Source organism: Lynx rufus, unplaced genomic scaffold (assembly GCF_022079265.1).
Source record: "Lynx rufus isolate CCGP_SWC_20201006 ecotype Redwood Valley unplaced genomic scaffold, mLynRuf1.p SCAF_2, whole genome shotgun sequence".
NCBI classification, from domain to species: domain Eukaryota; kingdom Metazoa; phylum Chordata; class Mammalia; order Carnivora; family Felidae; genus Lynx; species Lynx rufus.
The window spans coordinates 171,312,003-171,339,399 of NW_025814834.1; the positions used below are offsets into that span (position 1 = coordinate 171,312,003).

Genomic DNA, 27,397 nt, shown 5'->3' on the forward strand with positions numbered 1-27,397 from the left:
CTCTGTGCTGACAGCATGGAGCCTGGAACCTGCCTCGGATTCTTTGTCTCTCTCTCTCTCTCTCTCTCTTTCTCTTTCTCTCTCTCTCTCTCTCTCTCTCTCTGTCCTTACCCCGCTCACATTCTGTCTCTCTCTCAAAAATTAATAAATGTTAAAAAAAAAAAAAAGCATCGTGGAACTTTTCCCTGAAAAACTGACTTTAGTTTAAAATTTTTATCAACTGATTAATGAAATGTGCCTTTTGGAAAACATTAGTTATTGGTCCTGACAGGCCATTTGGGTAAGTGAGCTATATAATCATCCTAGAATTACCTTTTAAAGGAAATTTAAAAATATATAGCTCTCTGGGTACTATCCCAGCATTATTGAGTACTTTGAGTCCTGGGGGTGGGGAGTGTGGGACATAGTGTGTGTGTAACATTTCCCAGCTGGTCCACAGTCTCATTTCTGAGAACTACTTCTTTAGAAATGCTATTTGGCAGTCTAATGTTTAGAATCTTAAAGCTCTGTTCTATTGGATGCGTTTATGGTATGTTTCTTTTAATAGAGAAGTTAAAACTACATTTGGGCACTGACCCACTTCCAAATATTTGTAATAATATGTATTATTGGGGGGGGGGCACCTGGGTGGCTCACTCAGTTAAGTGTTGTTTTAAAAGACACTGCCGGGGCACCTGGGTGGCTCAGTCAGTTGAGCATCTGACTTCAGCTCAGGTCATGACCTCGCGGCTCGTGGATTCAAGCCCTGCATTGGACTCTGTGCTGACAGCTCAGAGCCTGGAGCCTGCTTTGGATTCTGTGTCTCTTCTCTCTCTCTGCACCTCCCCCACTCACACTCTGTCTGTCTCTCAAAAATAAATAAACATTAAAAAAAATTTTAATACGTATTATTTTTACTTTCCCCCCCCAAACTTCATGTTCTGTTGCTCCTCAAATCTGTTGTTATTCTTCAAGCATTGACATCCTATATTTGCCAGACATTGAGCCAGACCCTAGGATGCCAGAGCTCCTAAGTCAGTGTATATATGTCTCCTGAGAGTAGCTTATGGTGTAGCTGGGTATACAGACAAATAGGTAATCATCAATATACAGTAACACAAGGTGCTAATTATCCAAAGAATGTATCATTTCTTTCATGGAGCTATTTTGGTGGTAGGCTTTTGCTTCATAAAGTGCATCTTTGAGAAGTGGAAATATTAATGCTGTATTGGAAATATAAAGAATGTGGCTTCTGGCCTAGTCAGTGGATTTATAAATCTTAATAGATCTTGTAGTTCCAAAGTTTTTATTCTAGCAGTAACTCTGGAAAAAGCTGATAATGTTTAAACCACAAAATCCAAAAACTGTCCACTGAATACTGTTCTTTAATTCCTTAATCTGTCATTCTGATGCTGGCTTAGAGGAATGTTATATTCAATTGGTGTTCTTTTGTTTATATAATGCTTACAAGGTATCTTCAAAGCTTTATTCATTACCAAATCCAAGTGTCCTCGTGTCCTTGAGACTGGATTTTCTGCGAATTGTCTGCAGCCATGAGCACTATGTTACATTAAACTTGCCCTGCAGCCTGCTTACTCCACCTGCATCACCATCACCTTCTGTTTCTTCTGCAACATCTCAGGTATGCAGAGTGTCTGAAAAAAAATTTTTAAAGCCCATGTTTGTAAGAAAGCATTCTAAACACTGGAAAAAATTATAAGTAACACTATGAATAATAGGTATGTGATAGGCTCCATACTGAATGCTTTAAAAGTATTGATCATTTGCCCTTTAGAGCAATTCTAGGAGGTAAGTTCTGTTATTCTCATTTTACATATGAAACACATTTTACGTTGGAAATACAGAAAGGTCATTAAATTACCCAAGGCCGAACGGTAATAAGTGGCAAAGCTAGGCTTTGAATCAAGGCACAGGTAGACTTTATTCTAGAGCCCAAGTTCTTATCTAGTATGTTGTACTCTTCTTAGAGATTTATACACATCCATGTGAGTGAATTCACTTATATAAGCCTTTTAGATATTTTCACAAGATGGGTTTTCTTGAAGCAGATGCAAGGTTGTCTTGAGCTTGGGATGGAAGATGTTAAATAGGGATCAATACCTGTGAAAGGAAAAAAAGTGAAGCATAATTTAGCAAAGAAAGAAGTCAAACTGCAGTGCAGTCCTGGGAAAGTCCTGCCTACTTCTCTTGTACCTAGGTAACCCAAAGGAAACCAGATGGATGTTCATAGGGTTTTATTGGGTACAACTGACTTCAACAGCTAGTAGTTTCTCTCAAAGCAAAAAAAGGTTGTTGTAGCAATTATTATGTATCTTATTATACAGATGGAGATTAAAGGATTTTGTGGCTTTAGTATCAGAGAAGCCTGGTTCAATCTCAGATGTTTGATAGAAAAAAAATTTTAACTTTATTTACATTGGAAAATATCAGAGAGCACCCACAACTTTTCATTTTACCTTTATGAAAAGTCTTAGGGATTGGCCTATTTTCACATACTCTTTTACCTGGCTAGCATACACTTCTTCCTAGAATGAATAAGGCTAGTGTTTCGCTTTCTTCCCACATCCTCTGCCAAAGATGTGGCCACACAGTGAAGAACAAATTAATCGTAAGTACTGTTCCTAAAACCTGTAATGAAACACAGTTGTTTATACCTAACTCCCCCCTTGAACATCTCATTCAGCCAAGAAATTAATAGAATGTCTTCCATTATCTTGTTCCCTACTTTCTTATCTACATATATTTTTCAGATTCTAATGGGTGACAGAGACCTCACTGTTTCTGGGGTAGGGGTAGGCAAGAATAATTTTTTATACTTACTAGCAAGATGATTTCTCTATAGAGAAATCTGAAACCTTTTGTTCTGAAAAATATCACATGGATGATCTTGAATGTGGATTAGAGGGAGATGAGATTGTAAACACTCTTGCCTTGAACTGTGTCTTGGAGGGATGCTATTTGCAGTATTAAAAATCTTTTAAAAACTCAATAATACGTCATTTGGATTAAGTTACTTTTTTCTCCTTCAGGTATGATACTGAAACATTAAGTGGCTAAAAGAATAAAGGGGAAAAAAAAACAGTTGGAAAAGTTTCAGTATGAGAAAAGGGAAATTGAAAATAATTAAAAGTGTTTTTTTTCATCATAGTCTCCTGTACGAAAAATAGGAGCAGTTACTTTTTCCAGCGCGAATAATAGTAATGTAAAATAAACTACCCTACACAAAGTGTATCTCATATTGAGATAATGCTCGTACTGCATTTGTTGTAATGTTCTGTCTGTAGGATGTTCTGTTGCACAGCTATTATTGTTTTGTCCTACCTCACTCCCAAACAGAGTTCTGGATTTTCCACAAACGTACAAGACCAGAAGATTGCAAATATGTTTGAATTGTCTGTGCCTTTTCGCCAACAGCATTATTTGGCAGGACTTGTGTTAACAGAGCTGGCTGTCATTTTAGACCCTGATGCTGAAGGGTAAGTAGACTAGTTTTTGCCTTGTAGAATATCAGTTTGATTTTGGATAATGGGACAGAAGTATCACACCGATACTTCTAAGAATCAAAAGAATACTCTGCACCACTCGTAATCTACTTCTGTGTTTACTAAGTTCCATACCCATGTTATTTTTGCATTTCATTGATTTTAAGAAAGCCATTTTTTCATACTTTATCAATCTCCGAATTTGAGGTTTGTCTTGAACTCAGTGGCGTATTGTGGTTTATTTGGTAGCATTTCCCCCCCTTCTTAATGGTTATACAAAATATTTGTGCATATTAGTGGGTTAACTCATAGATTTATTGGTATATACAGTAGACACATTTCAATTGAAGAAAATGGTCTGGTTTTCTATTTGATTCCTTGTACAGAAAATGTGTCATTTGCCATCATACTATATAGCATTTTATTTCAAACTTTGTCCTATAAACAAATGTCTTTAGGTTTTAAGAACTTCCAAAGTTGTGTACACTTCTGTAGAATTTTTGGAAATTGATACAGTAAGGAAAGGGCATATTGTCTGGTGATTTGAATTTATAGAAATAGCTTGAGTATTATGGTGCAGCTTCCCTATAGGGTATTTCTATCTTAATAGTTATTGTTAAAAATTTCCATGATCATTATTCCTTTGGATAATAATTCCTTTTTTATCCTCATAATAGGGTCTTTAGGAGTTTTTTTTCTTAATTCTTATTTAAATTCCAGTTAACATACACTGTAATATTAGTTTCAGGTGTACAATACAGTGATTCAACACTTGATACAGCACCCAGTGTTCATCACAACAAGTGCACTCTTTAATCCCTATCACCTCTTCCACCCCTCCCCACACACATCCCCTCTCTGGTAACCATCAGTTTGTTGTACAGAGTTAAGAGGCTGGGTTTTTTTTGTTTATCTTTTTATCTTTATTTGTTTTGTTTCATAAATTCCACCTATGTGTGAAATTGTATGTTATTTGTCTTTCTTTGACTTACATCGTGTAGTTTTTTTTTTTTTAAGTTTATTTTTGAGAGAGAGAGCATGAGCAGAGGAGGGACAGAGAGAGAGAGAAAGAGAGGGAGGGAGAGAGAGAATCCATGGGGCTTAAACTAACAAACCATGAGTTCATGACCTGAGCCAAAATCAAGTGTTGGATGTTTAACCTGAGCAACCCAGGCACCCCTCACTTAGCTTAATACCCTCCAGATCCAGCCATGTTGTTGCAAATGGCAAGATTTCATTCTTTTTTATGGCTAATATGCCATTGTGTGTGTGTGTGTGTGTGTGTGTGTGTGTGTCATCTTATTTTTTTTCTTCTCAAAAATATATATTTTTTCAATATATACACACACACACGTGTATGTATACATATGTATATACGTATACGTATGCATATATATATATATATTCTATATCTTCTTTATCTGTTAATGGATGATTGCTTCGATATCTTGGCTATTGTGAATAGTGCTGCAATAAACACAGAGGTGTATATCTTTTTGAATTAGTGTTTTCATATTCTTTGGGTAAAATCCAGACTTTTTTTTCTTTTCTTTTCTTTTCTTTTCTTTTCTTTTCTTTTCTTCTCTTCTCTTCTCTTCTCTTCTCTTCTCTTCTCTTTTTTTTTTTTTGAGAGAGAGAGAGAGAGAGAGAGAGAGAGAGAGAGAGTGTGTATGGAGGGGCAGAGGGAAAGGAAAAGAGAGAATTTCAAGCAGGCTTCACTCCCAGTGCAGAGCCTGACACAGGGCTCGATGTCATGACTGTGTGATGACCTCAGCCAAAATCAAGAGCTGGATACTTAACTGACTGAGCCACCCAGGCACCCCAAATCCAAACTTTTAATAATGGTCCTCAAAGTCCTATTTACCTGGCTTTTGTGTACTTCTGCCACTGTCTTCCCTACCCACATCCTAAAATCTAGCCATCCCGGTCTTTCTTTCTGTTTCTTTAATGTGCCAAAGTCATTCACACCTTAGGGTATTTGCACTTGGTTCTTTTCTCTGCCTGAAGCAGTGCTCACATTACTCTATGACTGTCATGTACCCATTTGCTCTTTGTGATTCTTCAGGTCTCCACTCAAATAGCATCTTCTCAGGCTTTCACTAACCATCCAGGCAAAATTAGAGCCACATCACCTTGCCACAATCATTCTTAAACATGTAGCCCTCTTTTATTTTCTACAAAACACTTATATGAAATTTGCTGCTTAATTTCGGTCTTCTCCCGTTAGAGTGTGATTTCATGAGTGCATGCACTTGATCTTTCTTTTTCACTACCATCCTTCCAATGCCTTAGAATTGTGTCTAGTACAAAGTGGATGAATACATATGCATAAATAGATATTAATTCAATGAATGAGTGACTAAGAGACTTAGATCCCATCTCTAAATTTTATATTCTTTAATGGTATATAGATAAAATACAGCATACACTGTCTTAGATCCTTGAGAGGAATGCTTTTTTACTTCATTTGCTTACTAATGAAAATAATTTTTTGAGTGGCAATAATATGTTTTAAAACCAAAGAGTTGCTCCCTAGAAACTTTCATTATAGTTAGAAAATCAAGACTGTGAAACCATACACTATGATTAAATGCTAATTTTGTAGCATAGACATAGTTCTATAGAACATGAATACCTTTACTACTGCATTTGTGACACTGAATTATTTTCGTGTCTGTGTTTGTTGCTATTCAAACTCTTTAAAAACAGGGACCATGTCTTACCCTAACACGTAGAATAGGATGTTGTAGGTCCTGCATAAACATATATTTAATAGTTGCATATGATTAAGTAATGTAGACATATGGAAAAGCTTCATGAAGATGAGTGGGTTATAGGTGGGTTGAAGTCGGTCTGGTAGCTGCAGACAGCTAAGGAATATGCACCCCGGTTTGGCAGTCATCACTGGTAATGAAAAAATTCACAAGGGAGAACATAAAAAGCAAATGACCAGAATCTGAGATTTGGATGAAATGAGAGAGAGTATGAGGAAGGTTTGGAACTATTTGGAGAAAATATTGAGAAGAAAAAAGATAAGATGACAGTGTCGAGTAGATAACTGGAGAATAAAATCTGAGATATGTCATTTAGATGTGTTTCTGGACAGTGTTTAAAACTACACTTTCTGAATAAAAATCTGGAAAGAAGAAAAATCTCCAGCTTGATTTCATATATAGCAATGTAAAGTGGCAGATAAGATTAAGGACTCTGGAGTAAGACTACCTGGTTTCCAATCCCAGCTTTGAAATTGGCTGTGTGATCTAAAAAGTGATAAAAGATAGTATATACTGCAGAAGGCAGTGTGCAAGATAGTGTGCTAATAAGTATGTTACATAAACTACGCAGCTTAATTCTCACAGCTGCCTTATGAGGTGGGTAATTACCCTCATAAGTAGGGAAACAAGTTAAATATCTAAAAAATTATTTAGCTATTAAATGATAAAGCTATTACAGTACCATGTGTAAACATTCAAACTGTTAGTTTCAAAAAAAAGGGATAGGGGGCTTATATATTTAAATTTAATTTAAATTTTAAATATTTAAATTTAATTTAATTTTGTTTAATAAAAGCATACATTTATTTAAATAATTAAAAATCAAATAAATTTTCTAAATTTATTTAAAAATTCCATTTACTAGGAAGTAAGCACATGCTATGGACTGTATATTCAGGAAGTTTATTACTGGGGAAATTATTATAGTAGTTTATTGCGAAGGGATACTATATAAGCTAGAAGAAACTAGTTTTAAGTAAATTTGTATTTTCAACATAGGAAAGTCTCATTTGAAAGAAAGAAGGGAAGAGTTTATGAGGGGGGCATTGAAGCTGTTGAAGAAACATGTGGTTCATTGAACATAATGCAGAAATTTCCTTTTGAGAGAAGATACAACTTTTTCTGAGACAGAAGGAATGATGGAGATACAAAGGTGCAGATGTGTTAAAAGATCTGGCCAGAGCAAATTCGGAATGGTTTTTCTTTACTAAAAGACAGAAGTTGGAGGTATAGTCTTATCCTCATACTGATGGTGATAGGCTGCAGGGGGGGAGAATGAGATGTGACACCACTGCCAGGTGTTGCCTTAAGAGTGCCTATGGAAGTTGGCCGAATGTTTAATTAGAATAGTTGGCATAGTCAAAGCACCTTTAACATAAAAAGAGGCAAAAAAAAAAAAAAAAAAAAAAAAAGTGATGATGAGTATTTAGCCCAGTTGAAACTGAAGGGATCGGGAAGGTGCAGGGCCTGAATGAGGTAGAATGAGCAAGGAAGTTGACTTTCAAAAGAGACATCAAAGGCAACTCTTGAGCCTATGGACTGCATAATCCATTAAGTAGAGGATTTTTCTATTAGAAAAAGGAAATAAAAGTTTAGTTTTGGTAAATGTAAACTTTTGGTAAAAGATCTAATTTGAAATAAAATTTGAAACTACTTATGATTTACTTTTTGTTTTTTGTTTTAAAATATAACCAGACTGTTCATATTCAATATGAGTATGCACTAATAAGGAGATAATGTAAAAACACTCAGATTTACTCCTCAGTGAATTTGTTTAGCATTTCTTTTTTCCCTCTATCCTTACTTTATACAGACATTTGTTAATTTTATGAGAAATGTTTTATAGAAAGACATGCAAATATATGGCAAAGTTTAAGTTAAAATTAACTCAGTACCATGACTTACTATTTGCTTTAACGATATTTACTAATCTGTGTGACCTTACTGCTGCTGCTTCTTCTTCATCTTCTTTTTAAAATAGACTGTTTGGATTGCACAAGAAAGTCATCAATATGGTACACAATTTACTATCCAGTCACGACTCAGACCCACGGTACTCTGACCCCCAGATAAAGGCTAGGGTGGCCATGTTGTATCTACCTCTGATTGGCATTATCATGGAAACTGTTCCTCAGCTGTATGACTTTACAGGTACTTAGTATATTTAAAACAAATTTTTAAAGAAAATCTCAGTGTTTAAAAATATTAGAAATAGCTCGAGGATAAAGATCTTAATTTAGGGAAAGAATTATAAGAAAATGTACACTGACATAAGTAAACTATAAATATTTAACCATATATAACCATAATAACTTTTGATTATGTGAGAGAATTCACTGCAAACTTTTCTTAACTGGTTCTTAAGATGAATTTTAATGATATAAGACATTTCTGTACCTACCTATTAGAAAATAGGATTTTTGGTATGAGACTATACTGTTCATCTGAAGAAAATATGTAAGAAAACTTGACAGGTGTCTACTACCTTCAGTCACAATTTTATTCATATATAAGACTGAAATTAATATTCCCCTGAATATCAAGAATTATGTTTATCATTAATACTGGGCTTATAAGTTGAAGTTCCGTTGCTTTTTAAAACCTAGAACTCACAAAATTTTATTGCTCTTGCTTTCCATATTTAGAATTTATTTGCCCTAAAGGAAATACTGTAGTTTGCATTTAAATTAACATTTAACCTGATAAAGTGCTTCCAGTTCAATAAAATAAAAACAAACATTTACTAAGTACCTAATACATATTAAGAACTTCAACAGAGCTGGTGATACAGAGATAACCAACTCCGTGCCTTTATGGGACTGGTTCTTGAGTGTTCAACCAGTATTTTGATCGCTAAAATGGGCTTCTTTTATTTGAAGGCAGAAATGTTTATATTATTATATCTTCTTTTACTAGCAAGTTAAAGTTCTCTACAAAACTACACATTATTGTTGTAGGAATGGGTTAATGTTTAAAATATTGTCTAAAATAAGTAAATCTAATGATAAATACTACATCTTAACAGGTTTTTCCTTTAAAGGGTAATGGAGAATAGGAAAGGAAATTGCATGCTCAGTAACCATTAATTAACCTAAATGGAATTTTATTTATTTATTTTGGGATGATTTTTCCAGAAACTCACAATCAAAGAGGAAGACCAATTTGTATAGCCACTGATGACTATGAAAGTGAGAGCGGAAGCATGATAAGCCAGACAGTTGCCATGGCAATTGCAGGAACATCAGTCCCTCAGCTAACCAGGCCCGGCAGTTTCCTCCTCACATCATCGGTAAGAACAACCCTCCTGCAGAAGTTTTTTCCTGGAAAGACAGATACTTACAAGGATATCCTCTTAAATAACAGGTTATTGTATTAACTGATGCAAAAGTACTGTGAGTTTTATTTGTGGAAACATTAAGGTTCTGCTTATCTTATACTAAGTTGTTTTAAAAATTATTAATACCTCAAGGTTTATGGTATAGAGCTGTGTATTCTGTCATTCAAAATTTGAAAGTTGCCTTATTGTATATAGCCTATTTTCTTTCTTTTCTTTCTTTCTTTTTTAATGTTTGTTTATTTTTGAGAGAGAGGCAGAGCGTGAGCAGGAGCGAGGCAGAGAGAGAGGGAGACACAGAATCTGAGGCAGGCTCCAGTCTCTGAGTGGTCAGCACACAGCCTGACACAGGGCTTGAACTCATGAACCACGAGATCATGACCTGAGCCAAGGTCAGACGCTTAACCGACTGATCCACCCAGGCGCCCCTATTTTCAAAATCCATTTTATTCTTTATCAACCCTAAGAAATATTCTCACTGTTTAGCAATTGAAAATATTTTTTTTAATCTGTTAAAATTTATCCTGTTTCATGTTTAAGAAAATTGATAGGTTCTCTGCCCCTGTAATTTCCCCCCTTAAGGAACAAAGGATATGGGAGCAGAGAGGAAACAAACAGTAGACCAAGATCAAGTTCTTAAAGTTTCAAATGACGTTCTTTCAGAAAAATGCAATAATACTTATCAAAGCTAGCCTGTTGACTTAGTTTTATTGAGATAATTTATGTATCAAAAGATTCATCCATTTTAACTGTACAATTTCATGGTTTTTGATATATTTACAGATGCAGCCATCACTACAATCTAAGTTTAGAATATTTCCCCATAAAGAACCCTGAGGCCTGTTCTGTAGCCACTCCCTGTTTCCTCTCAGCCCTAGGCAGCACCTAGTCTACTTTATATCTATCTAGATTTGCCTATTCTGGACATTTCATGTAAATGGAATTACATACTGTGATCTTCTATGTCTAGCTTTGTTACTAAACATAATATTTTTGTGATTCAGCCATGTTGTAATGTATATCAGCACTTCCTTTTTTTTAATTGCCAAATAATACTACTCTTTTGTATTGATATACCAGATTTTCATCCATTTATCAGTCGATGATCATTTGGATCCTTTTCTCTTTTTGACTGTTAGGAATGATGCTACTGTGAACATTTGTATACATGTCTTTGTGTACACATATGTTTTTGTTTCTGTTAGGTAGATATCTAGAAGTGGATTTGTTGGGTCATCTGGTATCTCTGTGTTTAACATTTTTGGAAACTTCGGAATTTTCAAAGTGGCTGCACCATTTTACATTCTCACCAACAATAAATTAAGATTCCTGTTTCTCATATCCTCACCTACCTTTGCTATTATCTCTTTTTTTTATTATAACCACCTTGGTATAGAGTAGTATCTCACTGTGGTTTTGATTTGCATTTCCCTAATGTCTACTGATGTTGAGCATCTTCGTTTGCTTATTGAGACATCTTTTTCGTATGTCTTATTTAGAGAAAAGTTCATTCATATTCTTTGCCAGTTTAGTATTGTGTTACTTCCTTGTTATTGAGTTAAAAGGATTTTTTTTATATATTGAGTACAAATCCCTTATCAGATATGTGATTTGCAAATATTTTCTCCTGTTCTGTGGATTTTCTATTTGCTTTGTTGATTGTGTCGTTTGAAGTGCACAAGTTTTTAATTTTGATGAATTCAATTTATCAACTTTCTTTTATCCCTTGTACTTTATATATTATTTTGTATGTATAACATCAAAAGTACGTGTACAATTAAAGTATAACAATAAAAGAAACAATAATGTACCCACCACCCAACTTCAGAAATAGAACATTGCAAATTCCTTGGAAGTTCCCAGTCTGCCCTCAATCCAATCCCTCCTCTCAGAAGGACCACTGTGCACCATTTTGTTGACCATCCTTTTCACTTTTTAAAACTTTTCTTAGGTGAAATATACTATATATTAAAAATTACATGAATCATAAATGTACAAATTTACAAAACATTGTAAAATGAACACCTTTGTAACCACCTCTCAGGACAAAATATAGAACATTGGCTGCCTTTCAGCCAATTGGATTTTCTTCTCCACCACAGCTCTCCACCACGCCACCCTCTATTCTAACTAATTGCTTAATTTTGCTTATCGTTTTACTGTTCAAGTGGGCATCCCTAAATCCTGTAGTTTAATTTTATATTTTTATTATTCATCCATATTATAAAATGTAGCTATAATTTACTGATACGCATTTCTGTATGACATTCAATTGTCTGACTATATATAAAACTATTCACCTTTTTTTTAACTTATTTTATTCTTGGATGCATGAATGGTTTCTGATTTTGGGTTGTTTCAAATAGTAGTCCTATAGATTCCTTTACATGTATCCTGTATGTATATACTTTTATTCAGGATATTTCCTAGGAGTGGAATTTGCTGGGTTATAGAATCTATGTGTATCTTTATTACCAGTATACTTGGGTGTTTTCCAAAGGGTTTGTCTCAGTTTATATGTTACCTGTAGTATGAGAGTTCCCATTCCTTCACATGTTCATCAGCATTTAGACTTTTCAGACTTTAGAATTTTTGTCAATCTGTAATTTATAGTTGTATCCCATTTTAGCTTTTGTTTTCCTGAGGGTATGCACTTCTTCATATATATGTTGACAATTTGAATTTTCTCTTTTGAGGTGTCTAGAGTTTTTGCCCAGTTGCCATTTGGTTGTCTGCCGTTGTTTACCATTTGTATGAGTTTTATATGTTCTTGATCAAGCCCGTTATCAATTATAAGTGGCTCAAATACTTCCTTTTTTGTGGCTTGCTTTTATCACACACTGAACAGTGATTTGGTGATTAGAGTTTCTTATTTTAAAATACTTAAGTTTGTCAATCTTTTCCTGTACAGCTAGTGTTTTTTTGTATCTTTAAAATTTTTTCCTATTTCAAGATTATGAAGATATTCCCTATGTTATTTTTTTTAACCTGATGAGTTTTTTTTGTTGTTTTTTTTTTTGTTTTTTTTTAAGGAGAAAGAGTGAGCGGGGAGGGGCAGACAGAGAGGGAGAGAGAGGATCCCAAGCAGGCTCTGTGCTGTCCGCACAGAGACCACTGAGGGGCTCAAACTCACAAACCATGAGATTATGACCTGAGCCAAAATCAAGAGTCAGACGCTTTAATGGACTGAGCCACCCATGTGCCCCTCCCTATGTTTTAAATACTTTTTTGTTCTTTCATTTTAATCCTAAAATTTACCTGGAATTTTTTTATGAACAGTAGAATTTAGGGAGCCAGTTTCATTAATTTATTTATATTATACCAAATTCTCTCAACACCATTTATTAAAAGATTATTTTCCTTACTCCTTAGGAGTACTATCTATGTATGGTCTGTCATATAGAAAAAAATCCTCATGCAGGGCACTGTTGTGATGAGTACTGGGTGTTCTACGTAAGTGATGAATCACTAAATTCTACACCTGAAACTAATAATTAAACTATATATTAGGTAGCTGGAATTTAGATAAAAGCTTGGAAAAAAAAAGAAAAAAATCCTCATGCATATTAAAAAAAAATTTCTTGGCTAATTCTTGGCCCTTTGCATTTCTACATAAATTTTAGAATTAGCTCATGATGTTTCAGTAAAGTAAATAAAAACCGGTGAATCTGTGGGGATTTTGGTTAAGATTGTAATGATTCTGTGGGTTAATTTTGAGGACAATTGATACTTTTACACTACTGAATCTCCTAATCATTGAACATGAAAGGTCTACCTATTATTTACGCCTTCTTTAATGTCTATAAATATGTACACTTTTATACTTTTCACTAAAAGAGTCCTAGTACATTTTTTGTAGATGTGTTTTTTGGTCCCTGATATTTTTTTACTTTTATAATATTATAAAATTATATAATACATATAATTATATATAATCTTATAAATGTCATATTTTTCAAAAATTATTTTTTCCAACTGTTGATTACTTTCATGTGGAAATGGAATTGATTTTATACAGTGATGTTTATTTTTAGCAGAATTGCTAAACTAATAACATATGTATAGGCTTTTTTTCTACATACACAGTCCAGTCATCTATGAATAATGGCAGTTTGTTTCTTTCAAGTTTTTCTCATAACTTATTTTATTGGCTAAAACTTCCAGTACAGTTGTTGAATACAAGTGGTGATAACATCCTTAAAGGGGAAACTGGAACACTTCATTCTTAAACGTATGTGATGTAGTTTTTGGGGATTTTTTGTTTTGGATTTTTTTTTTTTTTTTTTAGCTATCCTCTATTACATTATGGACGTTCTCTTCTGTTCCTAGTTTGCTAAGAGTTTTGTTTTTAATTACAAGTAGTTGAATTTTAATCATGCTTTCTTTGCATCCACTGAGACACTCATGTTATTTTGCCTTTTTTGGTTTTTTTTTTAATGTTTATTTTTGAGAGAGACAGAACACAAGCAGAGAGGCAGAGAGACAGGGAGACACAAAATCCGAAGCAGGCTGTAGACTTCGAGCTGTCAGCACAGAGTCCAATGCAGGGCTCGAACCCACAAACCATGAGATCATGACCTGAACCGAAGTTGGACACTTAACCAACTGAGCCCCCCAGGCACCTGTTATTTTGCTTTTTAATCTTTTACTGAGGCCCCTTTCAATTGATTTTCTAGTATTAAACCTACCTTCAGTTCCTGAATTAAACCCAGCTTTTTTTCATGATTGTGTATTAATGGATTTTATGTGCTGTAATTTAAGATACGTGTATTTATGTTTGTCAGTAAAACTGCTTGTAATGTTTTTCTCATAATGTTCTTTACAAATTTTGGAATCACGGTTAGGTAAGCCAATTTAAATGAGCCAGGGAATTTGCCCTTTTATGCTGTCTGTAGAGACTTGTTTAAAATTGGAGTTATTTCTTCCTGGAGTATTTGGGGAAATTGTGGGTGAGGCCATCTGTACTTGGAGTTTTCTTTTTTGAAAGTTTAAAAAGTACTGATTTAATTTCTTTAATGACTCTAAGACTGTTGAAGTTTTCTATTTCCTTTTATACTGGTTTCTGTAAATTTTATTCTAATAGAAATTTATTAAAATCTATTGGCATACAAAATTCAAATATCTTCTATAATCTTTTTAGTGTCTATACCATCTGTAGTAAATATAAATGGTTTCATTTATGTGTCTGATTTTTTTGTACATTTGTCTTAAATCAGCCTCAGTAGAAATTTGTGTATATCTTTAGTCTTTATAAAGAACCAATTTGGGTTCTTTTGAATGTTTATCTTCATTATTTAACGTCTTCTACTTTTTTTGCATTTATAGTTTTCTTTCTCTCACTTCTTGGTGGATGTTTAACTTAATAATTTTCATCCTTTCTTCTTTAGTACATATTTTAAGCCTGTATATTTTCCTTTAATCATTGTTTTAGTTACATGCCACAGTTTATATGTAGCATTTTTATTATTCAGTTCAAAATATATCTGAAGTTCATTATGATTATTTTTGTTTTTTATACCCTAAGTTTTTGTTTTAAAATATCTAGTCATAGGAAAATTTCTCATAATCCTTTGTTTCTGATTTTGACCTGATTTCATCATCAGAGAACTTTGTGTAATTTTTCAGTTTGTTATATTTGTTACAGCTGGTTTCATGGTCTTGTATTTAGTCAGTTTTTGCAAATAGCTCATGTATTTGAAAGTGCATATTCTTTAGTGTATTTCAGTGTTCGGTATTTGTCCATTACACCTGTTATTTCAAATTTGTTAGTCTTCTTGTTTAAACCTTTGTTCTTTTTACTGAATTCTGTCTGCTTATTCTAATATCCCATTAAAATCATGGCTTTTTAATAACTTGTCATTTCCTAAGGATTCATTTCCTTTGAGGCCTTATTATGAAATACCTAATTTTAATTGTTAGTTTTTTGATGGATTGCACCTCTTATCAACATGAATTGTAAGACTTTTTATTTTGCCTTCAAGTCTATTTTGTATTGTATTAGTAGAAGATGTCTATCTTCTAAGATATATGTATGAGTTTTTCCATCCTTCTCCTTTCAACATTTTTTTCTTATGTTTTAAATGTTTGAAAATTATGTTTTACATATGTCTTTTATAATCAACATGTAGTTAGATTTTTGTCTTAAATTTTTAAAATCTAGTCTGTTCATTTTTGTCTTTCACTAGAGTTTTTAAAAGCCACTTAATTTAGGGGCACCTGGGTGGCTCAGTCAGTTAAGCATCCAACTTTGGCTCAGGTCATGATCTCGCTGTTCGTGAATTCGAGCACTGCATTGGGCTCTGTGCTGACAGCTCAGAGCCTGGAGCCTGCGTCAGATTCTGTGTCTCCCTCTCTCTATCCCTCCCCTGTTCTCTCTCTCTCTCTCAAAAATAAATAATAAAACATTAAAAAAATTTTTTAGGGTGCCTGGGTGGCTCAGTCGGTTAAGCATACAGCTTCGGCTGAGGTCATGATCTCATGTTCATGGGTTCGAGCCCCTCAATGGGCTCTGTGCTGACAGCTCAAAGCCTGGAGCCTGCTTCAGATTCTGTGTCTCCTCTCTCTTACTCTCCTCCATCCGAGCTCTCTCTCTCTCTCTCTCTCTCTCAAAACTAAACATTAAAAAATTTTTTTAATAAAATCCACTTAATTTGATATAACTAAATTTAATGTACTTAACATTCTTTAATTTTACTTCATATTGTCCCACCCCGTATGCCTTTTTGTCTCATTTATTGTTTTTTTTGATTATTTTTTTCCTTTCATTCATTTTCCTTGTTCTATTTTTTTCCTTTCTTCTACTTTAGAAGTTATACATTCTGTTTCTTTTTTTCATTGTATTACAAATCACTGTATACTTCCTTAAATTAAATTCCATCTCATTTAATCATTACCCTTACTTTCACATTGGTTAATAGAAGGATCTTAGAACAGGTTGATTCTTTACCTTTCTGCTTACTTAAATGCTATTTTCATGCGTTTTTAATAGTATATATCATTAAACTTCAAGAGACATTATTATTACTTGTATGGCTATATAAATTTAATTATCATTTAAATTTGCACATGTGTTCACCACTGTATTTGCTTTTTTCCCAAATTTGTGACCTTCCATAAGAAGTACTGTATCCTTTAGAATTTTCTGTGCTATGGTGATGAACTTTCTGTGTTTCTTTGAAAAATATCTTTATTTGACCTTCATTCTTAAGGTTTTTGTGTTTTGTGTTTTTTTGAAATAGCATCTGAGTATCCTGTTTTCTTTCAGCATGCTAAGGGCATTGTCTCCACTGTCTTCTCATTTCCATTACTGCTACTTTTTTTATTTTTAAAGTTCATTTGTTTATTTTGAGAGAGAGAAAGAATGTAAGTGGAGAGGGGCAGAGAGAGAGAGAATCCCAATCAGGCTCTGGGGAGCTGCATATGGGGCTCAAACTCCAGAATGGTGGAATCATGACCTGAGCCGAAGTCAAGAGTTGGTCACTTAACTGACTGCACCACCCAAACACACTTCAATTACTGCTTTAGCTGCGTCTTGGGCGCTTGGGTGGCTCAGTTGGTTAAGCATCTGACTCTTGATTTCAGCTCAGGTCGTAATCTCATGGTTTATGAGATTGAGCCCCACATAGAGCTGTGTGCTGACAGCACGAAGCCTGCTTGGAATTCTCTGTCTCCCTCTCCCTCTCTTTCTCTCTGTCTCTGTCTCTCTGTGTGTGCACCTCCCCAGCTCACTCTTTTTTTTTTTTTAATTTTTTTTTCAACGTTTATTTATTTTTGGGACAGAGAGAGACAGAGCATGAACGGGGGAGGGGCAGAGAGAGAGGGAGACACAGAATCGGAAACAGGCTCCAGGCTCTGAGCCATCAGCCCAGAGCCTGACGCGGGGCTCGAACTCACGGACCGCGAGATCGTGACCTGGCTGAAGTCGGACACTTAACCGACTGCGCCACCCAGGCGCCCCCCCAGCTCACTCTTAAGTACGTGTGCTCTGTCTCTCTCTCTCAAAAATAAGTAAATAAACTAAAAAAAAACCCATTCTCTCTCCCTCTGCCCTTTTCCTTACCCTGCTCATGTTTTCTCTCTCTTAAAAAAAAAAAAAAAAAAAAAGGTGTTGAACTATTGCTTCTTTAAAGATAATCTGTCTCTCCCGCCACCTCTTTTTTATGATATTATCCTTAGAATTGGTCTTCTGTGGTTTCATTCTGTTGCATCTAGTTTTGAATTTCTTTATGTTTGTTCTGCTTGGTATTTTTTTTTTTTTGGACTTCTTAAATGTGTAGTTCAGCATCTTCAGTTCTATGAAATTCTAGACTATTATCTGCCCAAATATGTCCTCTTCTTCATTCTGTCTCTCCTCTTTTTATATTCCAGTTAAGCTTATGTTAGTCCTCTTTATTGCATCCTCTGTGTCTCTTCTCTTCTTCTGTATAGTCCATCTTGTTGTTAACCTGTTCTTCACACTGGGTTGTTGTTGCTATCTTCCAGTTTACTAATTCTCTCCTTAATTCTACCTAATATTACTTTAAATCACTCCATTGAGTTCTTAATTTGGTTATTGTGTGATTTGGTTAAGTGAGTTTATGTAGGTGAATTCACTTATATGTGCAAGCATAGTGAACATAGATAAGTGTTTGATTTCTCTCTGGAGCCACCCTTTCTTCTGCATTTGAATCTCAGGCCTGCTACTTAGTGCAAAATACCTGTATAGAATACTTCTCGGTGTCTTAGTTTTCTTTGACTATAAGATGTGGTGAGTAATAATATTTATCTTTTTGGATGGGTGCAAGGGATAAATAAGTTATTATGCATAAAGTGTTCAGTACAGTGCCTAGCACAGAGTAAGCATCATAGAAGAGTCGACTGCTATCATTTTTATCATCTAGGATGGAGGGGAGAGTAAGGTAGTAGTTGAGATCATGACTCCAACAGTTAAGTATGTTAAACTTTCCTTTGTCTTTTCTTCTCAACATCCCTTCCAAGGCTTTCTTATTATTAGTTAGTATATTTACTTAACCAAAGCTTAGAATGTAGTATAATGGTAAGGAGTATAAGCTTTGGAGTCTGGTTAACCTGGACTAAAATCTTGGCTTAATCTCTAGCTTTTCATTTTCTTACGTTTAAACTAGAAATAACAGTGATTAATACTATCTCAGAAATCATTGTGAGAGTCAAATGAGAAATGATTAGCACAGTGTCTAGCACATCTCAAATGTTCTGTCATCATCATCACCGTTAATTGTCATCCTATATTCTTGTCTGTAAAACTAAGATGATACAACCTGCTTGGTAATACTGTTGGAGGACTAAATGAAATAATGTACAGAAAGAGCTTAGCATGATGATTAGAACAGAGTAAATATGGAATAAATGGTATTGTAGACAAGTTTTTATTCCTAATTTTTCATTTTTTTTTCATTTTTTTCATTTTCACATGCTGTATTACAAGTGCAGATTGAAGACTGAAGATAGCACCTTCACCTTATTTCTCTAAGTGAAGTGCTTTTTATTTATGTATGGTCTAAGACTCTTCCCTTTTGTCAGTGGCCCTTGAGAGGAATCCATGGTTCTTTAAGCCTGATAAACATTTTGTTATTACTGTTCTGCTCTATTCTTATACCACTTTATGGAGTCATTTGCTTTTTCTTTTACCATATTATATCAGACATGATGAACATAGATATCTTAGTTTTAATAGTGGATCTGTTATGTTTTTCCCTTGTTTCTTTCAGTGTTTATTGTCTACAGGAAACCCTACCATATAAATTAAAACAATCTTTCAATGCCAGAAAAAGTTATTAAGCTTCAGGACCTGAAGTTTAAGGCTCTATATGACTTATTCAAGTATTGTCTAAATCAAATGGTTCTTTTTAAATATTTGATTTTTTAAGCAATTTTTGTTTTATTATAGTTAGAAGAAAACAGTTGACAACCCCAGAAAAGAAATGGCCATTGATCAGTCTGTCTCATTCTACTGTTCTTTATTTTCAGAGTGGTAGGCAACACACTACCTTTTCAGCAGAATCGAGTCGGAGCCTTTTGATCTGTCTACTTTGGGTTCTCAAGAATGCAGATGAGACAGTTCTACAAAAGTGGTTCACAGATCTCTCAGTCCTACAGCTAAACCGGCTATTAGATTTGCTTTATCTCTGCGTATCTTGCTTTGAGTACAAAGTAAGTGATCACTATGCCATTGCAGAGAAAAATGAGAAAGAAAACATAATGTGGAAAAGGAAGAAGGAAATTTCCTCAATGGCTCTTCTTTGCTAATGTTTAAATTTTAGGGAAAGAAAGTGTTTGAAAGAATGAATAGTTTGACCTTTAAGAAATCAAAAGACATGAGAGCAAAGCTTGAAGAAGCTATTCTTGGGAGCATAGGTGCTAGGCAAGAAATGGTGCGCCGAAGCCGAGGACAGCTTGGTATGTACACATTATCTTCTCCTTCTGGTGAGAATTTTTTCAGTTTCTTTGAAATATTTATTACAGTGGTCATTGTTGCAAATCTTCAGTGATTCGACACTTTTTTTAAACAAGTGTTTTAAATGAAACTCTGAATTAACTTGAATAACCACATCTCTCTAGGGATTCAAGTTCGAGTCCTGAGTAGGGTGAACATATTTCCTGATTTGTTCTGGACAGTCTCAGTTTATTCCTGTTGTCCTTATGTGATTATGAATAGCATCCCTTATCTTTTAAAATAGATGTTTTAAAAGCAGTTTTAGGTCCATAGCAAAATCGAGCTAACAGTACAGAGATTCCCTGTATACTCCCTAGCACACAGGCATAGCCTTACCTATTATCAACATCCCTCAGCAGAGTGGTGTACTTGTTACAGCTGGTGAACCTGCACTGACACATCATTATCACCCAAAGTCCATAATTGACACTAGGATTCACTCTTAGTTTCATACTTGCTACATTGCATCACTTCTTACTCTTAAAATAAATTTCCTAGTTTGTACAATGAATTAAAATAGCCTGTATTTCAGGGAAAGATATTGTCCCTCAGCCTCAGGTATCAGGGAGAGAAACCAGTTAGTAGCATTTGAGGTCTGTTTCTACTCCCAGATACTGCTATCCTTTAGTCATATAACCTTGGCCAGGTCACTCCCATCTCCTCACTTTCCTTTTCCTTACCCGCTTTTGATTGTTTTGGGAATTTAGAAGGTAGTGTAACTAACTGATCTTTCATCATTGTAGTGACCCACGTGTGTTTAAACATTTCATAAATTCTGAAGTCACAAATAATGACGTTGCTGAGAGCTCCTTAGGGTCAGGGACATGGCCTAGTCACCTGTATACATGACATATGCTAATAGTTCAATGTATATTTGACTTAAAAGAGGAATGCACATTTACATGAATATTTTTAATGTTTTCTGATAAGCCATAAACATAGTGATCATTTATTCAAGTTAACTTAAATATCTTTTATATGCTATTTATGGTTGGAATTTCATAATAATACAGAATCTTTGCCTTTGGAATTAAGAGCACCGTTTGCTTTTTTTCCCCCACTTTAGTTGTATGCAATGTATAGTGTACTTACAGATTTATTATGTACAACAACCTTCTAAAAAAGAATGAAAATGAGGGACCCCTGGGTAGCTCAATCGGTTAAGTGCCTGACTTCGGCTCAGATCATGACCTCGCTGTTTGTGGGTTCGAGCCCCACTCTGGGCTGTGTGCTGACAGCTAGGAGCCTGGAGCCTGCTTTGGATTCTGTGTCTCCCTCCCTCTCCCCCTCTACCACCGTGTTCTGTCTCTCAAAAATGAATAAACATTTAAAAAATATATATGAAAATGAACTTTTATTTAGTTCATTTAATTATTACCAAAATCTAATGAAGATTATCTTCAACCTTTAAGTTAAAGAAAATAAAACTCACCAGAGGTAAATAACTTGCCTACGATCATAAACTAAGTGACAGAACCAGGCTCTTTTGACTTCCGATGTAGTGTTCTGTATATTCTACTGCACTTCTTTCTAAAGTTTCTTGTTGGAGAGAGTGGCACTGTTAGTAGTATGTTATGTTTTTAAACCTGTAGCCTTGGGACAGTCATCTTTGTTTGAATGTAGAAATTGAAATTCTATATGTAGAATCTAAAGGAAATAAATGAATAAACTCCTAGATACCTCTGTTAGTGGTGCCCTAGGTACGGGGGGAGAGGAGGGCAGAGAGGATGGAGGTGTCAAGAGGTACAAATGTCCAGTTATAAAATACTTAAGTACTGGGATGTAATGTATAGCATGGTGACTACAGTTTATACTATATTGTACATTTGAAAGTTACTAAGAGAGTAGGTTTTAAGTTCTCATCATAGGAAAATTATAATATGTGGTAATGGATATTGACTAGATTTAGAGTGGTGATCATTTCATAAATGTATACAGATATTGAATCATATTGTACACCTGAAACGAATATAATGACATACGTCTGTTGTATCTTAATTTTTAAAAAATTGAAGTTCTTAGAAAAATAAGACCTTTGCAATTCTTATTTGAATTTGGACACCCAAGTTATGTCACCCAATGATAGACATTGGGTGATAAGAGATGAGGGACAATTTCATGGGGGGAAGAAAGTTAATGATAAAAATGTAAATAGATCCCAGATATTTGTTTTGTTAACTGGGTAAATACAGGCATATCTTTTTTGTTTTCTTTTACCAAATTTTTTAAAGATAGAGGTTTCATAATAAAAAAAGAGGTGGGAAGAGAAGGAAAGTGAAGGGAAGGGAGAGAAAGCAGAAGACTTATCCAGACATGTCCTTTATTGTGTAGCATATTTGCTTCTCATTATTTTTTTTTTAAGTTTATTTATTTTGAGAGAGAGAGCACACGCACACAAGTGTGGGGAGGGGTAGAGAGGAGAGGAGAGAGTGAGAATTCCAGGCAGGCTCCATGCTGTCAACTCAGAGCCCAACTTGAGGCTCAATCCCACAACCCTAGGATCATGACCTAAGCCAAAATCAAGAGTTGGATGCTTAACCAACTGAGCCACCCAGGTGCCTCATTTCTCATTATTTTTAAAATTTCTACTTGGACTCTAAATTTTTACTTTCCTTTTTCTTTGCATTCTCCCAACCAATTTAAAATCTCAGGCTTTTCAAAAAGAAGCATTAGTTTTCTAGTTGCAAGTCTGAAGTCATGGCTAATTCCTTCCTTTAAGTGTAAATCTCTCCACAATTCTCAATACCTTCGTCACTTCTGCTGGATTTGTATGAACCAGTTCTGTCACTGCTGCCCCTTCTGGGAGCCCACAGCATTCTGTCTGCTTTCTATCCCAGAAGCCTTGTATGAAAGCCCTCTTCTTTCTCCTGTCCTGTCTTCTGTGGACCAAATAATAATTCCTAATTGTTTTAGGAATCCTTCTTACTTTGTTTCTATATTAAAGAAAAGCTTATTGAACTTCAGTATTGCCAGACACCTTGTCAACCCTAAACATAAAGGGGTGGACAAAATAGGCATAATCTCCATTCTTAAGTAGCTTATATTCTTGTGATGATAAGTGCTGTGGAGAGAACTAAAGCCAATTAAGAGGAAAGGAAGTGTTGGGGAGTTGGGGAAGACCTTTATGTGGAGGTGATGAATGATTGGTCAATGAAAATTTGTGGGAAGCACAGTCACATAAGAGGAACAACCACTATTACAGAGGTCCTAAATCAGGAGCATATATAGAAAACACACAAAATAAGTGTGGTGGCATAAGTAGGAGAGAGAGTGTGGTAGGAAATAAGGTCTTATAAGACCCACGTAGGGCCTAATAAGCCATGGTTTAGGTTCAGAGAAAACAGTGTTAGAAAGTTTGCTTATATAAAAGGGCATTTGGTTTTTTTATATATAATGCAGGTAATATATTTCTGCTATAACTGTTATAAAAAAGTGAAAAAAATTTTTGAGAGAGAGAGAGAGTCAGAGCGTGAGCAGAGGAGGGGCAGAGAGAGAGGGAGACACAGAATCTGAAGCAGGCTCCAGGCTCCAGACTGTCAGCACAGAACCTGATGTGGGTCTTGAACTCAAGAGCCATGAGATCATGACCTCAACCGAAGTTGGATGCTTAACTGACAGAGCCACCCGGGCGCCCCATAAAACATTTTTAATAAAAAGTACCATCGTTAGTTTTTGCGACCTGTAGTGAGGATAAAATGGCTGTGTATAAAGTTAACATTGTGCAGTATATCTTATATATTTGCAAATACACATATAGGTGGTCCAAATGAAACAGCACTTTAAAAATGGTTTTGAAATTTATTTGACAGAGAGAAGCCCATCTGGAAGTGCCTTTGGAAGTCAAGAAAATCTGAGGTGGAGAAAGGATATGACTCACTGGCGTCAAAACACTGAGAAGCTTGACAAGTAATATAACGTATTTTATGTTACTGATGGGCTTGTTGGATTTCAAATGCAGGAGGAAAATGGCTAATTTTATTGTTTTATATATATATTAGGTATTCAAATCTTAGACAACAAAATAGGTTTAATTTTTTTGATGTCTATTTGTTTTGAGAGAGCGCATGTGTGCGAGTGGGGGAAGGGCAGAGAGAGAGAGAGAGAGAGAGAGAGAGAGAGAGAGAGAGAGAGAATCCTAAGCAGGCTCTGTGCTGACAGCCTCAATCCCATGAACTGTGAGATCATGACCTGAGCCAGAATCGAGAGTCGGACACTTAACCAACTGAGACACCCAGGCGCCCAGTTATATTTAATGTTTAAATTTTAGATTAAAAAATATTTAGAGGAAGAATTTTTCATGTGGTATAGTAAAGCAAAATGTTACCCATTTTGTTTCCAACAACTGTCTCCAAAAATATGCCTTTGAAATACATTCTGCAACAGTTTTTTAATGTAATTTGGGAGTGCACTGAACTTCATATTTCAGGGATCCAAGAATTAGAAAGCTAATCTTTGTCCTCTTGGAGCTTAAAATATAATTAAGAGAAAGACAGAAACACTACAGGTCTTCTGTTTCTAGCATGGAGGTAAGCTAGGAACACTAATTGACCCCTACTGCCAAAAACAACTAAAAATGCACTTCCTGAGAGCTTGTACCTAATGAGCTGGACCTTCAGTGTAAGGGGCACCAAAAATAATCCCTTCTTACTGCCCATGTGACCTCAGGTAAAATTGCTTAGCTTGAAACTTGGCATTGAGTCAAGGGGCTGAAATTTTTGTCTTGAGAATTTGTAATTACAAGTTAGGCCTCCAGTAGCTTGACTGGCCCAATAAACTTTGAGAATATGATGACAAGCTCATTCAGGTTTGCCTAGTACTACACCCAGTGTTAGCACTGAATGTTCATCCCAGGGAATCCCTCAGTCCTGTCCTAAAGTAAACCAGGCTGCTCAGTCACGCTACCTGAGGACCATCTTCAGACCAGGCTTTCAAGGATTTTCACAGATAAACTTGCAGAAGTACACAGATAGTAACATCATAGACCATAGGAAACACTGCCTTATGCAAGCCAGTAGAGTGAGAAATCACAGACTTGCTACCATATAGATGAGAGTTTGGATTACCAGAAACTGTCGTAGTCTCTTCAGGCTGTAACAAAATAGAACACAGTGCATTGCTTATAAACAACAGCAATTTATTTCTGACAGTTTTGGAGGCTGGGAATTCCAAGATCATGGCACCTTCGGTTTGATGTCTAGTGAAGACCCTCATCAGGGTTACAGCAAAAATGCTGTCTTTGGTGGAAGAGCAAGCAGACTCCCTGGGCCTCTTTCATAAAGGCATTAATCTCCATTCATGAGGGCTCTGCCCTGATGACCTAATTACCTTCCAAAGACCCTACCTGCTAATACTATCACCTTGGGCATTAGATGTTTAACATGAATTTTGTGATGACACAAATACTCAGACTATAGCAGGTATTAAATACAATATAAATACTTAAAAATTCTTAAACTTTGAGTATGTCCACTTTTCTCTCCTCGTCTGTTCAAGTCCATTTCTTTATTTTTTCCAGGTGTGTTTTGTTTTTTAGAAATCACAAAGGATAGGGCTGCCAGGTGGCTCAGTCAGTCGAGCATCTGACTCTTGTCTTTGGCTCAGGTCTTGATCTCACGGTGTGTGAGTTCGAGCCCCAAGTAGGGCTCTGCATTGACAGCACAGAGCCTGCTTGGATTCTCTTTCCCTCTCTCTTTGCCCCTCCTCTGCTGGTGTGCACGTGTGCACTCGCTCTCTCTCTAAATAAATAAATAAACTTAAAAAAAAAAAAAAGAAATCACAAAGCAGTGAGATGCTATGATATTAGTATATTGCTTTCTTTTGCATTTGTATAATGTGTTTTCTCTGCATGTCTTGCTGCTGTGTTTTAAGGAAGCTTTTTTTTTTTTTTTTTGGTGTTTTCCTGATTCTTTTTGTTTAAACCATCATGTTATTGTCAGGTTTTTTCACAAAATCTTGCTGAAATTTTAAGTTTGAACATATATATATTTCCCAGTTTAATTCTAACTATGTTGTATTTTCTCCTTTAATTTATAAAATGTAAATTCATGAACTATTCTCCTAAGTGGTAGTAATAAAGATTCAGAGGTTTAAACATCCAGAAACTTTGAAAAGTTAACATTTAAAATGTTCTTGTTCTTCCACCTTGATTTATGTGTTTGTTTTGTCTATGTAGGTGTAATTGTTTCTATATCTATCTATCTATCTATCTGTCACTACTAAAATAAACGTCAATTTTACCCATAAATCATATGGAGCTATTCTTAATATTACTCTTTATATTTTTAATAAATACTAGTCTTTAAGAAAACCACTTTATTGCATCAGTTTGTTTTGTTTCTACTGAGTGATTCTGTCCAGAGTTTGGGGAAGAGTTAAATCACTTTCTGTATCAAAATTGCTGTATCAAAAATCTATAGCAAAATTTTTTTCTATTTTTGATAACAAAAATACTGAGAAATTACGTGACAATTTGGAAAAAAATAAGTACTTTTATCCTAAGTAAATATGTCGAAAATCCTTGAAGGAGTAAGATGAACACTAAATATTTTGAGTATTGCTTTACATGAAGCAGCCCTAAATACAAGCCCACATAGCACCACCTAGTGTCTGTGCCATTGAGAATAAAAAATAAGCTCCTGCGTTTGCCACATCTCTGAAAGCTAAACATTTGTTTTCAGTGGTATTGTAGAATTACAATGGGATGTGAAAATCTGTACTGACGTGGTTGACAAAATGTAGGGTAAAAGAAAACACTTATAATGTGTAAAATAATTGTCTTTTTATTCTCTTACAAGTTTTCTTTAAGGCAAATACTGACAAACGGTTCCAAGTTTTTTATTTCTACGTATCTTTAAGTCTTTTTTGAATTGTGGATCTATTGGCTCTTTTAAAAGGTAAATATACTTATAATATTTTGTATTAGATCAAGAGCAGAGATTGAGCATGAAGCACTGATTGATGGAAATCTGGCTACTGAAGCAAACCTAATCATTTTGGATACATTAGAGATTGTTGTCCAGGTAAGAACACAAACAAGAAGGATTTAAAGTATAGATTTAGTGAATTGGGGTTGTGCAAAAAACATTTATTGAGCCATAATTCATCTATTTTTAAAATTTATTTATTTTTAAATTGCAGACGGTTTCTGTAACAGAATCCAAAGAGAGCATCCTTGGTGGGGTGCTAAAAGTCCTACTGCATAGCATGGCCTGTAACCAAAGTGCAGTTTATCTACAACACTGTTTCGCTACACAGAGAGCCCTGGTTTCAAAGGTAGGTTATTTTTGTACCTTCAGTCTTGTCCAACTTGGCTTTCTTTCTTTATATTGTCTAAGATCGTTTAACACTCCTTGGTTAA

At 35.0% G+C, this 27,397-nt stretch overlaps 1 protein-coding gene across 1 annotated transcript in view; it reads left to right on the top strand.

Annotated features, from left to right (window-relative positions):
• DOCK7 (dedicator of cytokinesis 7) overlaps positions 1-27,397 on the top strand; it is a 225,709-nt gene that overhangs the window by 158,138 nt on the left and 40,174 nt on the right. The window contains exons 27-35 of the mRNA XM_047085104.1: positions 1,451-1,621; positions 3,337-3,476; positions 8,238-8,407; positions 9,391-9,545; positions 19,575-19,757; positions 19,868-20,003; positions 23,850-23,946; positions 26,963-27,059; positions 27,178-27,312. Coding sequence (XP_046941060.1) covers positions 1,451-1,621; positions 3,337-3,476; positions 8,238-8,407; positions 9,391-9,545; positions 19,575-19,757; positions 19,868-20,003; positions 23,850-23,946; positions 26,963-27,059; positions 27,178-27,312 — 1,284 coding nt within the window. The remainder of the gene's footprint in view (positions 1-1,450; positions 1,622-3,336; positions 3,477-8,237; positions 8,408-9,390; positions 9,546-19,574; positions 19,758-19,867; positions 20,004-23,849; positions 23,947-26,962; positions 27,060-27,177; positions 27,313-27,397) is intronic.